Genomic DNA, 17,094 nt, shown 5'->3' with positions numbered 1-17,094 from the left:
TTTTTTTTTTTAAGCTCCATGTATTTTATTTCATGTATATGCAAATACCTTTGGGTCCTGGAGTTACCAGTATTTTATGTTTGTTTCATCTGATCAATGGAAACATTAACTGAGCTGAATGCATGTGTTTCAGGATTCTGGGATGCTACTTCACCAATTACTGCAAATCTCTATACTCACATGGGTTAATAGCCTCCACAGTGTCTCTTTCTGTGTTGTAGTTTATGCACTGAGATTTTCTGATTCAGTTAGATATAATATGAACATTTTAAATGTACCTTTTAAAGAATTTAAATACTCATATATTTTTGCATGTCTTTTTTCCTTTTTACAAAAGGAAACTAGGGTCTTTTTTTTTTTTTTACCGTGAACTACATTCTTGGATTCTGAATGCATACTAAAAAATTGGTGAGACTACAAAGACGACCAATGAAAGAAAAACACATTTGATGTGGATTTCAAAATATCAAGAGAATATGGAAAAGAAACCAACATCAGCTTTTGGTTCCAGCTCGTATGGCTGTTTGTGAGTGAACTAGCTTAGAAGGGAAGTAAATAGTTTATGAGAGAGAAGAAGATACATACTCTGGAAATCATTATTAAGCTGAAATTTCTGCATCTAATTTTGGAATGTTTATGTTTAGAAAGTCACATGGACAATGAAAATGTGTGTTTCAGGTTTGCGGAGAAAAACAGCGCTTTGAGAAGTTGATGGAACATTTCAGGAATGAAGACAATAACATAGATTTTATGGTGAGTTATTTCAGTATTCAATAAAGCAAACTCAATTTCAGCACTTTTTTCCTAAATACACACACACACACACACACACACGTATCTATATTACAAAGGACAGGGAATTGCATTTAATATGCTGTAGATCCAATCTAGAATGTCCCTCTTAATCTGTATTTTCTCTTTGATTTCCAATTTTATTCCTTACATACACAGTATAGTAAAGACCAAAGTACTAATTACAGCAAATAAAGGGGAAGCCATGCAGTTGGAAACAGCCATGCCTGGTGCAAATGCTGCCATTGTTTAATTGTTGATGATGCTGCATAAGAATCCTTAGGGTAGAAGCAGTCTTGACCTTTTTTATTTTTGCAGGCCCCTGCCAGTGCCCTTCTCCAGACTATATTCTTAAAAATTAAAGTGCTTTGGTTTGTAGAGTTGACTGTATGTATCTCCAAAATGAATATGCAGCAGTGATTTTTTTCCTCCCTGATCTCTTTCCTGCTGTGGTAGTTCTGTGAGGGTATAATCATACTGGGGCTCTCCTTGGCAGGTTAGGTGACATACAAAACATGTGGTTCCACAGCAGTCCTGCCATTCTCGGATAAGAAGAACATCAAAGTGAGTTGCAGCACTTCTGCATTCATACACGTAAATCTTAATCTGGAAGGAAGATAGAATCTGCCATAGTGAATTTCTCCAGAAGTTTTACCCTTGAGTGCACCTAGATCTGTAGGTGTTGACCCAATTCAGTTGCCCTAGGGAAATTCTAGACCCAGGAGATCCTAACCGGGGTATAATTTCCCAGATCACTTCTGACCTGAAGCAGACGTACCAATCACTTCTTACCTTGCAGAGCCTATGCTTAGGATGCCAAGTGAAGTTTTCATTTGAATTGCTTCAGTGATTATAAAACATGAAACATAGCTTTGCCGATTTCTAACCCTTTTTGTGAAAAAAATGTTTGGAGTCCTCAAGTTTTATACACTTCTTAGCCCTCATTCCCTTCCAAAATCAGTGAGAAAGATAAAATCCTTTATAGAGAAGATTTTCTGTTGCATAAAGCATGTTATTTGCTTTTCAAAGTGTGTGCATGTGTGTGTGTGTGTGTATACACACACACTTTATAGATATATGTATATATACACACACACATACATGAAACAAGGGACACTTTTACATTGACTTTTAAAATCTTGTTATTAGGATTTTTTAGAGAAGTTAAGGCTAATGCTGGCCCTGGTGATAAATATGTAGAGAGATTGGTGCCTTGTCTTATGATGGGAGTTTCTTTCTTGTGCCATTTTAGGGGAACTTATTCATTCTGTTAGAGTTGAGGTTGCAAACTGGAGGCTCTCACACTAAAGCCAACCTACAGGCTTGTCAGTTCAGTCTGACAGTGATGACCCTACTTCAACAATTTGAGTATGATGCGTAAAAATACACATCTGATTTTCTTGGAAACTGAAAACGTCTGAGAACACTAGGCCCCTGTTACTGCAGAGTGTCAGCTGCTGCAGCCAAGCAGCCCCTATTGCTTTAGTCCAAAGATGTCCTCTCTAGTTTGTCACAGTCCACACCATTCCCTGTTGTGTGACACACAGCCCAGCCTGCTCATTTATGGTACCTGCCAGACCTCCTTGCCATTTGAGTTTCTGCTGAAACTACAATTATATAAAGCCCTTTAAAACACCTGCACTATCCATACACAAACTAGGTTCTATTTTCTGTCCGTTCATTTATTCACATATACGTGCATTGAGGTACCTTATTTAGAGGCTGCTATTACACAAGTTCTATGTGCTAGATTCATGCGTCACCTTCAGATAGTCGCCTCTTAGGCATATCATAAAACCCAGTAGATCGTTTAGACCTGTTTTCCAAAGAGAAATGGAAAGATGTCAGAATCCAGCCATATTTTCTCTCCAGAAAATGAGGCTTTTGATAAACTGCCTTGAGAACACAATTAGGTTGCACAACCTCTGAAACAAGATATTCCTCATAACATATAATATAAATTTTTCTAATGTAGTATATAAGACATTTTTATCCTTTTTCTGTATTTTTTGGGGACAAAAGAAAACAAAAACTATTTTGTTTCTTTAAAAAATATTTTTCTAGTTTGTATTTTGTACCTGCCTTTGTAAAGATATATTTTTTAAAGCTCATTTAGTGATAGAACCCGAGGTGATTTTTTTTTTTTAGTAAATTGCAGTAGAGTCCTTTTGTAAGCTAGAGAGGTTACACATCTTCTAAAGATATCCAATGTATACCATATCTTCAAAGAATAATCTAACTCGATAAAAAAAAAAATTGTAAACATAAAGGAAATTAGGTTTGGAGAGAGATGAGGAGTAAGGTGGTTCTCAGAATAAGTGTGACTCTGCATCCCTCAATCATGTTCCCTCCTTGCTGGAGACTCTGCTGGGTGACAGCCATGGAGGGAAAGCATTAGTAAGACGTTTCCACCATAAATAGACTGATTGTCACTGTGGAAAGCAAAATAGATCTGTTGAATGCTGTCCTTTTATTCACCAAACCTGGGACTGGTTTTCTCTTTGGCAGGTCTCAGAGCCACTGGTGCAGTAGTGGGGAGAAAGCAGTAAATTCCAAGCTTTTAGGGAATGCAGACTGGTTGATCATATGTAAAGATGGGTCAAGTTACTATCCTGTTGATATGGAATTGCTCACAGGGAATTTTTAGATGTGGTTACCTTGTGGTGAGATTGTAGGTGATTTAAATGTTCTTCTTAAAAAAAGTTACTTGTAATAATATTCACATTTTGTACAACAAACCTATAGTAATTTACACAGTTTATTTTATATACCTATATGACTTTTACTGATATAATTAACATATCATCAGATTCACCCAATTTATTTATAATCCAGTGCCTATTTAGGCTATTCACAGGGTTGTACAACCCTTACCACAGTCTAATTTAGGACATAGTGTCACCCCCTCAAAAAAAGTCCTGTACCCATTGGCAGTCACTCCCATAAATCCCACCCTCAGCCCTAGGCAACCACTAACCTGCTTTCTATCTCAATAGTTTAGTCTGTTTTGGATTTTTTTATATAAATGGAATCATACAACATGTGGTCTTCTGTAACTGGTTTTTATCATTTAACATGTCTTCAAGTTTATGTTGTAACATGTGTTAGTACTTGATTGCTTTTTATCGTTTCATAATATTCCATTGTATGGATATACCACATTTTGTTTATCAGTTAATGGACATTGGGTTCTTCCTACTTTTTGGTTGTTATTAATGATATTATGAACATCTGTGTACAGATTTTTATGTGGACATATATTTTCATTTCTCTTAACTGTATATCTAGAAGCAGAATTGCTGGGTCATATGATAATGCTGTGTTTATCATTTTGAGTAAAAGTCACACGTTTTAAAGTGGCCACCCTTTTTTCCATTACCACCAGCAGTGGATGAGGGTTTTAATTTCTCCACATCCTTTCCAATTCTTGTTACTGTATTTCTTTTTTATGATAGCCATCTTAGTGATTGTGAAGTGGTATCTTATTGTGGTACCTCTGTGACTTTTGAATTTAAAAATAATTATAAAATATTTTTAAAGAACCAATGAAATGAAGGAAAAGGAAATCGGTAAGTGAGCCTCTTTTGTGAAATTGAAAGCACATGTCTGCAGTTAAACTGAGAAAAAAGTTTGGAGCCCATCTAACCCCTTGACAATTTCATTTCAGGTGGCTTCTATGCAGTTTATTAATATTGTAGTCCATTCAGTAGAAGATATGAATTTCAGAGTTCACCTGCAGTATGAATTTACCAAATTAGGCCTGGATGAATACTTGGATGTGAGTATAGCTGTAACCTTTGGCTCTAATATAAGAATTGACTTCTTATATTGCCTACCCTCAAAGGTACGCTTCCATAGCAGCTTAAGAATGCCTAGACTACTGTAGTGCAGTCGACTACTGTAGTGCCAGTTAAAGGGAACTGAGTTGAGTGATGTATTCTGCCAAAGATGCTGGATTCTTGCAGGGCTCCTGGGACCTCAGGCCATCTTCTGCTAGCAGCCTTTTAGTACGGGAGCTTGGTACTCCCTAAGCCTTGCTGCAGCTTTCCTCTGCTTTTGAGCTTCGTCTGGGTCAAGTCTCATTGCATCCTTCCTCTGGGCTATTGGGTAATTTGCATTCTTGGTTGCTCTGGGGACCCCATCTGGGCAGGGAAAGTCAAGCCAAGACTGTACAGTGATGAGTCAGTGCTCAGAGCATAAAAAAAAAAACAATGAGGAAATGGACACCAGAGACTTCCTCCTGAAGCTGCTAAATTCTGCTTCAAGTGTTTGTAGCTTTAGAAGTTCCACTTTTAGTTCTTAGGAGAAGGAGGTTTAAAATTTCCCTTTTTCTTATTCCCTTGCGGAAGTGGTTAGCCAGTTCTCTGAAGTTCTGCAGTTATTAAGAAACAGAAACTTGATGTGAAAATCAGAAATGGTCTTGAAAAGGCTGGTGGCTCACACCTGTAATTCCAGCACTTTGGGAGGCTGAGGTGGAGGATCACTTGAGCCTAGGAGTTCAAGACCAGCCTAGGCAACATAGTGAGACCCCATGTGTACAAAAAAACCAAAAAATTAGCCAGGTGTGATGTTACGTGCCTGTGGTCCCAGCTGCTTGGGAAGTTGAAGTAGGGGGATTATTTGAGCCTAGGATTTCCAGGCTGCAACAAGCTGTGATTACACCACTGCACTCCAGCTTGGCTGGCAGGGTGAGACCCTGTGTCTAAAAAAGGAAAAGAAATGGACCCAAGGAACCAGGCAGTTTTGTTTTCCCTTTTGTATAGGAATGGTCTAGTGATACAGCAAGAATTGTTGACCTCAATTTCCTTCCTTTTTTTTGAGACAGGGTTTCACTTTGTCACCCAGGCTGGAGTGCAGTGGTGCAGTCTTGGCTCACTGCAATCTCTGCTTCCTGGGTTCAAGCGATTCTCATGCCTCAGCCTCCTGAATAGCCTGGCTAATTTTTGTATTTTTAGTAGAGACGGGGTTTCACCATGTTGGCCAGGCGAGTCTCAAACTCCTGCCTCAAGTCATGCACCCAGCCAGTGATCTGAATGTCAAGGCTGTTTCCAGCTATGAAGAATATAGAAGTACTTCCTTTGGGCATCTCCAGCATTCAGTTGCCCATCTTTGTTAGAGATAAACCCAAGGGATTGCATAGACTGTACCCTCAGTTTATTGGGAGACGAATCACAGAGGTGGTTACTCTCAACCTGAAGGCCTTGCTTCCTAGACTGGCTGGGCTGCCCTTGAATAGACAGGCCTACTCTTGTCTAAAGACTACTCAGGGAGAGGTGTAATAGATTTCCATTAAAGTGTTGTTTCCATTGCTTTCCTTAAAAAGACTCATTTATATCACTGGCAGAGTATTGTACAGAAAGACTCTTACTTTTAGATCAAGGTTTGTCTATCCCTTTTTCTCCTATGTGTCAGTATTTGAAAAATTAGATGTACAAATTCCTAGCGGTGTTCTGGGTTTGGTTTTGTGGTGTCTGAGCAGAGCTTGTTTATGCTCTAGAATATAATGGCAGGTACCAACTTATCACTGAACACCTGTTGTTCATTGTGAAGATCATGAAAAATCCCATTAAGCTACTTCTCCTTTTGTTCTAGCCTTTGCCCTTATTTAGAAGCCATTCTCACTTGGGACTCATAAAGGAAAGTAGAACATTCTCTCTTCAGAGGAAGCTGTATTGTAGAATTCCAGATTAAACCTAGGGGAAATGCGTCTTTCTGAAAATTTATATAGAGTGGAATTTCTCTTAAAACTGTAAGATTTTTTTTCAAAACTCTGTATTTCTTTAACTTCATGGTGTGTTGACTCTGGAACCTAATAGAAGTGGTTAGAAGAGTAATGTAAATGTAAGATATATAAATGCTTCATTAGTTTACAAAAACCCAGCCTTGTAAGTAGCCATTGATTTGTTCAGTATTGTTGATTGGCATTATCCATGTGTCAGGTATTATTCTAATCACTCATCTGTTCCCTAGGGAAAGTCATGACTTATGTTACTTGTGGGGAAGATTCGCTGATTTATTTGACCTCTAGTTTCCAGAGCTAGCTGAGTCACTGCAGGATGCCTAGTTTGGGAGGCAGTGAATTGGGGAAAGCTTTCTGATCTGTTCATGCTGTATACTGACTGAGGGAGGGATGTGTGGAGGTTGGGCTCTAGCAATTTGTGCTAAAATAATCCCCAAGGTTAAGTATAAACTCTATCACTGTCTGCCCCATCTCTCGCCTAACCTTGTTCCTCTACTAGAACCACTGTCACTAACCAGGTAAGATACCAAACACTCCAGTCTTTTCCACTACACAGATACCCCTTAGGTTTTATGTGGCTGTGACTATAATCTGTCAAAGCTGCTTTTAATTTTTCTGTCATTCCAATTTCACATATATCAAAATGTTTTAGGTTGAAATATAACTACATGGGACAATAAGGATTCGGGGAAAAATGTGTGTGCACTTGGTAGAGGGTATTCACCAGAAAGTCATCTGATGATACGCCTTAGGCAGTCACTCCATAATTCTCTTAAGGAAGATGACATGTTAAGCTCTCTCTTAGAAACGGCTGGACTATTTGTCACAAAGAAAACACATAGACTGGCTGGGCGCGGTGGCTCACACCTGTAACCCCAGCACTTTGGGAGGCTGGCAGGCAGATCACGAGGTCAGGAGATCGAGACCATCCTGGCCAACATGGCGAAACTCTGTCTCTACTAAAAATACAAAAATTAGCTGGGTGTAGTGGCACGTGCCTGTAATGCCAGCTGCTCAGGAGGCTGAGATATGAGAATCGCTTGAACCCAGGAGGCAAAGGGTGCAGTGAGCTGAGATCACACCATTGCACTCCAGCCTGGGTGACAGAGTGAAACTCCATCTCAAAACAAAACAAAACAACACAACACAAAAAAGACAGACTGTTAGGAAATGATACTCCATTTCCACAGATGAGCTAACACCACATTCTCTCCTATTCTGGTTTTTAGAAGCTGAAACACACTGAGAGTGACAAGCTTCAGGTCCAGATCCAGGCTTACCTGGACAACGTTTTTGATGTAGGAGCTCTGCTGGAAGATGCTGAAACTAAGAATGCTGCCTTGGAGAGGGTGGAAGAACTGGAAGAAAACATCTCTCATGTAACTACATCTCAGAAAAGGAAAAACTGCTTCTATTTCAGCTGGGTGCAAAACAGAATTAATGTCAGCTTTTATGGTGGTAAATTAAAGAATTTGGAGTATAGGAATGGGCCATACCCTGCAATAGAGAGCTATCAGAAGCTATTCTGTGTTCTTTCCAAAAGGCAGATGTGTAATGTAAAGTGAAATAGAATCCATTGCTTTGCTTTAGCTCACTTACCTGCTCAGTTTCTGCTGAGGTGCATTTCCTGGCAGTCTTGGTTATAGGCTCAAGCGGAGTGGGGGAGTTTGATGATTGGCATTACGTAAAAGATTAGAGGGAAATGAAATATGGGAATTTGGCCTGAGGTGAAGAGGTATCTTCTTACCAGCTATGTCCACACAAGCCCATGGACAGGATTAGCTGGTGTCTCTGTGATGCATGTCTGAACATTCCCATCTTACAGTACTCAAATTCTAAATAGAGTCATTTCAACAATAGGCATTTTCAAGGACATCGGTGTGCTTTGTCATATATCCTCTTCTTTGAAGAATGTCCTCAGTATCATTGTCAGCTCTATCACAGGACAGCGTCTCATTTTGCTTTGAGGGATTTTTCTTGACATAGACTGATTCTAATATGACTCTAAGGGCCTTTAGAGGTTATTTGTTCATTCATTAACCGCATATTTCAATAGTAAAAGAATTAACAGAAAAATGGTGCTTCTCAAACACCCAAGCATTATGAAGACCAATTCTTTTGGTGAGTCTGATGGGCACTTTCCTTGATTATGAAATGAAGTGTCTCCTTTTGGAGGATTATTATTTTCTCCTTTGAACAGTTCATTTATTTTTCTCCACATTTTTTAAAGAGTACTGCATATGCTCAGTTTCCTTCACCTTTCCCCATCACTCTGAAAATGGGTCTCCTCATGGCTGTGGGTAAGCCGAGTTGGTGAGCCAGAAACCCTCCCTTTAAATGTGCTGCTGTGGCCCAGCTGGCATCCGCTTCAAAAGAGAATTTTACAGGCCCAGTATGTCTTCCCTTAGAAGATTTGTGTTATATGCTGAACCCGATCAGTGTAAATCTCCACTCTTCCTCCTTACCTTGCCTCCCTGGTTTTCTCTACTTGTAATGAATTTAAAGACAATGTTAGAAATCAGAAGTTGCTCAATGTTAGAGCCCTTTGTGAAAGGCAGCTATTTAACACATGGCTCACCCTGTCTTTCTCCTGAAGCCTCAGCCAACATTGCATGACCATACTTATGTGTCCACTTTTGTAGCAGGCCATCTGTTTATTTGAATGGCTTCCCCAAATAACTTATTATTATTATTATTATTATTATTATTATTGTGGAGTTTTTCTTTGAGATGGAGTCTTACTCTGTCGCCCAGACTGGAGTGCAGTGGCGCGATCTTGGCTCACTGCAACCTCTGCCTCCTGGGTTCAAGTGATTCTCCTGCCTCGACCTCCCTGGTGGCTGGGATTACAGGTATGCTCCACCACGCCCGGCTAATTTTTGTATTTTTTTTAGTAGAGATGGGGTTTCACCATATTGGCCAGGCTGGTCTCAAACTCCTGAGCTCAGGTGATTCACCCGCCTCAGCCTCCCAAAGTGCTGGGATTACAGGCATGAGCCACTGCGCCCAACAAACTTTTATTATTTGTATAGTTTGGGTCAAACCAAGCAGTAGTTGTTTTTCAACTGGCTGCCTAGATTGAAAGAACCAAGTTTTTACTATGTTAGCAATTTTCAAAAGCTTTAGCCTGATGGCCCTTTCTTGGCATGGAGGTGGGGGATGGAGGTGGACTTTCCCTCCTCTTTCCCCTTACTGTCCTCTAACCTTGCTAGCCCCTGCAGAAATGGAGGGAGGCACACTGTGTATGTTGAACAGTAAGGAGCGGACATGTGGGTCTTATTAAGGATCATGTCTAAGTTATTAATTCCTGGTAGAAACAAATATGTATTCAGAGCCATATTATGAATATTACCATTTACAGAAAACAACGGGCAGAACACATGTAGGTCCCTGGCCCTTAATGATCTTGGAGTTGCACTTTCTGAAAACTGAGGGCCTGATCAGGATGATCCTGTATTGTGACACAGCTTTCTTTTCAAAATTTTACAGTTATCTGAAAAACTGCAAGACACAGAGAATGAAGCCATGTCCAAGATTGTGGAACTGGAAAAGCAACTCATGCAGAGGAACAAGGAGCTGGATGTCGTTCGGGTAAGCATGATGATGACAGCTGCCCAGATGGGCACGGTAGGGAATGTACTCCAGCTTTTGTCCAGTGGAACGCAGAGTACATTCAGAGGAATGCATTGATGCAGCATATTTATTGGAATCCTTTCAGAGGTGATGCTCTGATGAAAACTATGCATAGTCGGCATATGTATACACATGTGTGTGCAATCAGATACTGGGGGGTTCAGTATTTCCTTATCACAGATTTTGGGAGCAACAATGTTTTCCCATCTGGAGGAGGCTGAGTTAATTCCGTGGAACACCCATTTGGTTGGAAATAAAAACACAGCATGGATTTAATTCATGCCACTTATTTATTTTTATTAGGACTTGAGCTTCTTTGTATTTCTTTGCTTTGCTTCCACTCAAAACCAGATTTGGTGGTTGCTGTGGAAACAGTGAAATACAACACAGGCCAGGCTTAATGGTATTCACCAAAAAAAGGGGGGCGGTGCAAAGCAAACCAATCCATTTTATTATCAGCTAATCCCAGCTATTTTATTTGGCCTTAGTATTGTTTACCTTATGTGCCAGGTATTTATGGAGTGCCATCCCTGTGCTTGGAATTGTGCTGTAAGAACACCAAAATGCCTGGAGAGCTTTAAGGCAAATGACTTGCCTTTACACTGCTAATGAAATGGCACCTTTTATGTGATGGTTATCGTGTCTGTGTGTGTCTGATATTCTGACATGTCCTACAGTTCAGTCCAGGAAATTTATTTTCTGGCACGCCTTCGAGACACAGTTGTAGCATATGGACTCAATTCAACTTCAGACTCTTAGATTATTAATAATAGACAGGGTGTGAAGAATGTCTCCCTGCTTGCTGGAGGTTTGTGTTGAGAGATCGGTTGTACAAGGCCCAGCAAGGAAGTTCAGTTCCATAAAACCCTTTCATGAGAACCTCTGTGGGCCCCCCTTATAAAAGGAACCAGGACAGCCTTTGAATTGAAAATTGTAACTTCTTTGTTTTTCTGCTAAAAACCTAGACAGAACTAAGTAATTAGTGAAGGGAAGCTTTGGCCTGTTTTGTTAACCGCATTACCGATGGGAAAATGTTACAACAATCGCTCTCCTGAACTTGGTCAAGGGGGCGTTGTGAGGGCCAGAGAAAGCCATTCAGGAGCAGTCAGCCCCTGGCTACTCATGAGTGGATTATTCCATGCTTTGCAGATTTTTAATCCCAGTCTGATTTGTATCCAAGTCTGATTTAGGGCCCTTTTGTCTATTGTTAGCCGATATGTGTATCTAAGAGTTACAAATGAAGGTTAAAATAAAGGGAAGGAAAACATGCACCGCCAGAACACCCTCAGGAGATTCCAGAGTCAGCGTTCAGGCTCGTTTCTGCTCTGTTTCTTTCCACCTGCAGGGAAAATCGAGTTAGCTGCATTTATTAAATGGAAAGAACTTCATTACCAACAACAATAGCTAGAATATATTACATGCATTACTAGCATACAGCTAATAATTAATGGGACTTTATAGGTTCTGGCTGAGTTCCAAAGAATTCCCATCTATATGAGTGTCTTTTTTTCTCTTTATCCTCAGTCTGCCAGTCTGATGGATTCAGACTTGGTATAAGTATGAATGTTATGTGAAGATAAACTCTTGACCTGGGACTTTATTGCAGGAAATCTACAAAGATGCAAATACTCAAGTTCACACATTAAGAAAAATGGTCAAAGAAAAAGAAGAAGCAATTCAAAGACAGTCTACCCTGGAAAAAAAGATTCATGAACTGGAGAAACAAGGGACCATTAAAATTCAGAAGAAAGGGGATGGGGATATCGCCATACTGCCAGTTGTGGCTTCTGGCACATTGTCCATGGGGTCAGAAGTGGTAGCAGGTAACTCTGTGGGACCCACAACGGGGGCCGCTTCCTCGGGACCCTTGCCCCCTCCTCCACCACCACTGCCTCTCTCATCAGACACACCTGAAACAGGTAAGAAGCCTTGGCAGGAGGACTGAGGAAGTTTCGGAATATTTGTACTACTTCTTTGCCAACTGTCCACTTCTGTCCTTTGTCCGTTTTTGTTGTCATATTCTTTAAGAATTGGTTTTCTTGAGTAGTTCTTAACAGTTTACATTTTGAGATTAAAATTATAAATCCTTATTTCACATATGTTGAAATATTTTTCCCATTTGTCAGTGAGGACATTTTATGGTTTTTGAAAACAATCCTTTGTTCTTTTAAGTGTGTGGTTTTCAGATGGCTTTATATGCACATGGCTTATTGCAGGAAAGCCACTCCCCTGTTTTCAAAGTCCACCTGTTTCTTTTCTCTTTGCTAGTGCAAAATGGTCCAGTAACACCACCTATGCCACCGCCGCCGCCGCCACCCCCTCCTCCTCTCCCAGGTCCTGTAGCTGAGACTGTACCAGCTCCACCCTTAGCACCTCCCCTTCCCTCTGCACCCCCGCTGCCTGGAACATCTTCACCCACAGTGGTTTTCAACTCAGGATTAGCAGGTAAGAGCACAGAATTCAAACCCAGGTACTCATATCAGAAAGGCTGTCTTATCTCGGAGAGTTGAAGCTGTTTTTTCAAAGTCCAGGTCTCTTGCAATGACATGTATCTCTTTCTAGTGTAAGAAATTCCTGCTGATGTAGCCAGTAGAGGGGACATCATCATGCATGGGAGGCACGTTGCTCTGAGTAGTCTTTTTCACAACCATACCCCACAATGGGAGGTTCTGATCTCCTACACCATCTTCCTGCCTTCCACTGGCCCCACCTAGAGAATGGAAGGGAGACAAGCTACCTGCTTGAGGATCAGTGCATTTTTGTGGGTTCAGCAGATACTTTCTGGACACCTGGAGTAGTTGATACAGATACTACCTGTAGTAGTCAAAGCTCAATATTAGGCACCGACATTGAGTGCTTCTGGGTCTTTTTTTTGTTAATGGTATTTATGATGTCATCTATAAAAGGGAAACATGCTTTTATGTGTAATTGCCCGATGTAGGCTTCCAGGCATGTCTTCTGAGCATTTGAGAACATCAGAGCTTGCTAGAGTGGATTTAAACTTCAAGGAGGAAGTGCTGCCAACAGCCATATTATCATGCCTTAAAATGCTTCCAAATAATTCACGTCCTCTTGCCAACCAGAAGATAGAAAACAGCATCCTCACCTCACCAGAAATAAAATGGGAGGTAGGGGTTAGAGCAGGAGGAAGAGAGTCACTCTAATGCCTTGAAATCTGAGTTCTTTGTTTTGACTCACGGAAACAAAGATTGATGCTACAAGCCATTTTCCCAGTACTGAAGTGTTTCCCTGGCATTTGGAATTGCTCTAAGCTTTGTCATCCCTGTGACATGGGGTCATTCTGCTTCATTTACTTCAGCCTGTTCATGAGGTCTCTGATTTGCAGTGAAGAACTACCACTCTAATAGCCTCCATTTCCAAGGCTGTGATAGTTTTCAGAGCCTTTTGCCCAAAGTCTAAAAGCCACTCTTAGCTGTAAAGATTTCCCCATCTCCATCCCTTCCAGGCTCCCATCTGCAGCTCTGCCAGCCAGTCATCAGGGCTCATTCATCCCAGTGACTGGAGCCCTTTTGGATGCCCCAAAGTCACCTAGAATAAGTTCACTCCACATCAGATCCATGGTTTTACTTCCACCCCGACTTCTAGATAAAACTGTCAGGGAAACAAACAAGATTCCAGTTTACAGTAAGGTTCACAGTAAATCGGTGACTTATTTCTACCCTTCAAGATTCTCCCCGTCTACCACTTTCTTCTAGAACTTTTATTACTTCTGAAGGAGAAAAGTTGGAGGAGAGTCATCCTGGAGCTGATGGACTATGGAATATAAACAGACAAACAGGAAACCTCATATCAAGCCCTGGGAATGTGTTCCACCACCAGGCTGTTGTCAGTAACTGGGTGTGGAAACCCGTAATTGTCCCGTGCACCTGGCCACCCTGATTAGGCACTCGGTAGCCCCCAGGGAGCACTTGCTGTGAGACGTGTCTGCTGTGGTGTCTCATTTAGGGCTGCTTCCTTTGTCTCTGACAAACACTAATGTGTGATTTAGCAGCCACTTCCACACACCTGAGCACTAACATAGAACTCAGAACCGCCTTAGCTGAGTGAGAGCCCAGAGGCTGAGATGTGTCCAGAGCTTCCCTCTGAGGGGCCATGTCCTGTGTGATTGATGTATTTATTAATTTGCTTGGGCTCTTCCCACTGCTTGATTTTGAAAATGTGTTGGCTCTGTCAATTGCCTCAGTATTTTAATGTGTAGAGCTCTGTGCTCAGCTGATAACCAACTGCTTTTAGGGTTTGCTATACTTGGAAGTGGTCCCTGTTGTGGCTTATGCAATTTAGAGGACTGTAGGTGGAAATAGAGGAACTCTTTATTTCCATAAGTGTCCACTAAATGATTGTGAGGGATGTCTTGGAAGCATTACAAGACCCTTACGAGTCTTTGATAGCTTGAGATCAGGCAATTTCTACAAGGCTTTGAATCCCTCTCTATTCTTCATCCTTATTTAGACTGCTAATACTTAGTGATTGAAGCCCATTTGGTGAGATGTTTTTGCTAGTGTGTTCAGTAACTCTCACTCTGGAACCAAGAGGCCAGACAGAATCAGGATGCCCCCAGTAGAACCAAGAGACAGAGCCTCGCTAATATTCTCAGGCCTCCTGGGAAGTCAGAAACCTATGACATCACTTGGCCTCTGGATCCACAGGCAACAGGAGGGTCTTATCTCTTCAGTGGGCAGGTGGCCAAGACAGAAGACCAAGAGGAGGGCCCCATAGTTTATCTAGTTGAGAGTTTTCTTCATATTTCATAGAGAAAATAGTAGTAGTGTGAAATATGCATTTGAAGAATAAGGCTTGCTTTCTCAAGTGTGTGATAGAACAATCTGGCTCCCTTTCCCTGGGTAGGTCACCTGAGACAGACTGCTGAGCAGATGGAACCTTTGCTGTCTCTTTGGGAGGATGTGCTTGGATTGTCACAATGTGAATTTGGACTTTGGTTGATTGTTTTTCATGTAAAAATTATTCCTATCCTATGGAATGCCTTGCACAGTTCAGTATTGCTGTTTGGTACTACTATGATGAAATAATTTTTTTTCTTCCCTCTTCTAAAGAGGATAATTTTTTAAACAAAATAGTTGAGTCTTGGAGGCAGGCCTGAATGGAAATGAATTTTTGGCTCTGCGCTGCCTTGTGAAATGTACCCAAGAAGCATGAAATTCTATGCTGCGTGCGTGAACTGCTGAGCCACTTGACTCTAACCATATCTAATTTTTTTGTATTTTCTCTGTTCCTTCTGCTTCCACAAAAGATGGGCCAATCAAGCTTTTCTGTAGGTTGCTCCTCACTGAGTGTGTTGAGTATTTGCCGTGTGTTTCTGTTGGTCACACTGTGCCTTGACATCTTTCCACTCCATTTTGCTTTGATCCATTGCATTTTGACTTTGTGTCTGCGGGAGGTCTTGGTGGCGGCTGATGATGATTCCAGGTGTGCCCACACATTCTAGTTGAACCTACACAAGAGATTATTATCCTTGAAGAAGACATCCTGGATTCACATGCCCTCTTCCATTCCCTCTGAGGAAAGTTTTTTTTTTCCTTCTTCTTTTAATTTTTATATTTGTATCTGAGGCTTCAACTCTAAAATGATTTTAGATCTACTCTAGGGAAAAAAGAACAAAAGAAAAGGTGCCAGGTGCCCCTTTTCCATTCCCTCCCTCATGCTAGTCTCTGGCCCACTCCAGGGAGCACTCACCCGCCTTTGGCCCGAACCCTGGGGACACAGTGGTCACCTGTGTGCCTTCCTCCTCTTCCCACTCCCACCCTGGTGAAAGCCAGGAAAACCTTTCCAAGGAGGAGAACTTTCTTGCCTGTGTTCTGATCTCAGGCTTATTCCTGACCTTGCTAGATAGAAGAGTGGTTGCAGATGGCAAACTTCTAGCGAGCGTCATGAGCCTACCATGTCTGTGGGAGGAAGGTAGGAAGCCATTGGCACCAACCTGTCACCTCAGGTTATGAAAAGACTCCTCTGCAGCCGTTCCGCTGCTCCCCGATCCCCAACATTGCCGAAGTGCCAGAGGCAGTGCGAGAGCAAGTGCTAGAGGAAAGTCTGTTCCTTTGTCCCGTTGAGAACATCTGTTTTCCTGGGTAGCGTAGACAAAATGCTGTATGGTGAGGAATCTGACACTGTGGGGTAGTGGGGACAAAGGTGTCACGTTTGGTGGTGGAGAGGCCTGGTTTGGCTAAAGCTGTGTCTGTTTTTCTGCATGCTTTTGTGTGGATTTATCAGATGACATTCCTGCTGTTTAAATGGCCTTTGTAACTCTGGAGGAATGAGAGGCACCGTCTGTGTCAGTTAACGCCAACTGAGGCAGGCAAGCAGGCAGGCAGCCAGCTACAAGCTTAGTCGTGTGTTGCTTTTATTTTGTTCTGCACTGAAGCACTGAAGTTCTCCTGCCTGTCTTGCTAATAATGACAAATAGTGAAGCTCCCAAGTAGTGTGATGGGCTACCCAGGACAGACTGATGAAGCTGAATGTATATGGCTAAATGGTTTGGGAAGACTTCTTTATGATATATAATAGATAAATATAATTTTAAATGGATTACCTTTTTTGGCACATTCCCTCACAGTGAGAGGAGTTGGCACTCCCCATAGTCCCTTAAAGATACATCCCATTCTCTCTATTAAGAGGTTTTCAGTATTTTTAATGAGTGTATCGATATCTCCTGGTCAAACACAGCTGACTCCTGGGAATAACTTGCTTTTCAAAAAGAAGGGCAAGGGACTGTGGCCATTTCTGAATCTGAGAATCAATACAATTTCTAGATTGATTTCTTTCTAGATTTCTTTTCCCCTTTCTCTTTCTTTCTTCTTTCTTTTCTTTTCTTTTTTCTTTTCTTTTCTTTCTTTCTTTCTTTCTTTCTTTCTTTCTTTCTTTCTTTCTTTCTTTCTTTCTTTCTTTCTTTCTTT

General features: G+C 41.3%; 1 protein-coding gene across 1 annotated transcript in view; it reads left to right on the top strand.

Moving 5' to 3' along the window:
* The window catches only part of FMNL2 (formin-like 2), a 130,400-nt gene that overhangs the window by 86,905 nt on the left and 26,401 nt on the right, over positions 1 to 17,094 (top strand). The window contains exons 9-15 of the mRNA XM_011943043.1: positions 679 to 753; positions 4,460 to 4,570; positions 7,762 to 7,911; positions 10,022 to 10,123; positions 11,772 to 12,084; positions 12,434 to 12,610; positions 15,435 to 15,455. Coding sequence (XP_011798433.1) covers positions 679 to 753; positions 4,460 to 4,570; positions 7,762 to 7,911; positions 10,022 to 10,123; positions 11,772 to 12,084; positions 12,434 to 12,610; positions 15,435 to 15,455 — 949 coding nt within the window. The remainder of the gene's footprint in view (positions 1 to 678; positions 754 to 4,459; positions 4,571 to 7,761; positions 7,912 to 10,021; positions 10,124 to 11,771; positions 12,085 to 12,433; positions 12,611 to 15,434; positions 15,456 to 17,094) is intronic.

The sequence above is a fragment of the Colobus angolensis genome, unplaced genomic scaffold (genome assembly GCF_000951035.1).
Source record: "Colobus angolensis palliatus isolate OR3802 unplaced genomic scaffold, Cang.pa_1.0 Scaffold215, whole genome shotgun sequence".
Classification (NCBI taxonomy): domain Eukaryota; kingdom Metazoa; phylum Chordata; class Mammalia; order Primates; family Cercopithecidae; genus Colobus; species Colobus angolensis.
The sequence above is the reverse complement of the archived record's forward strand: the minus strand, read 5'-3'. Positions and strand labels throughout refer to the sequence as shown.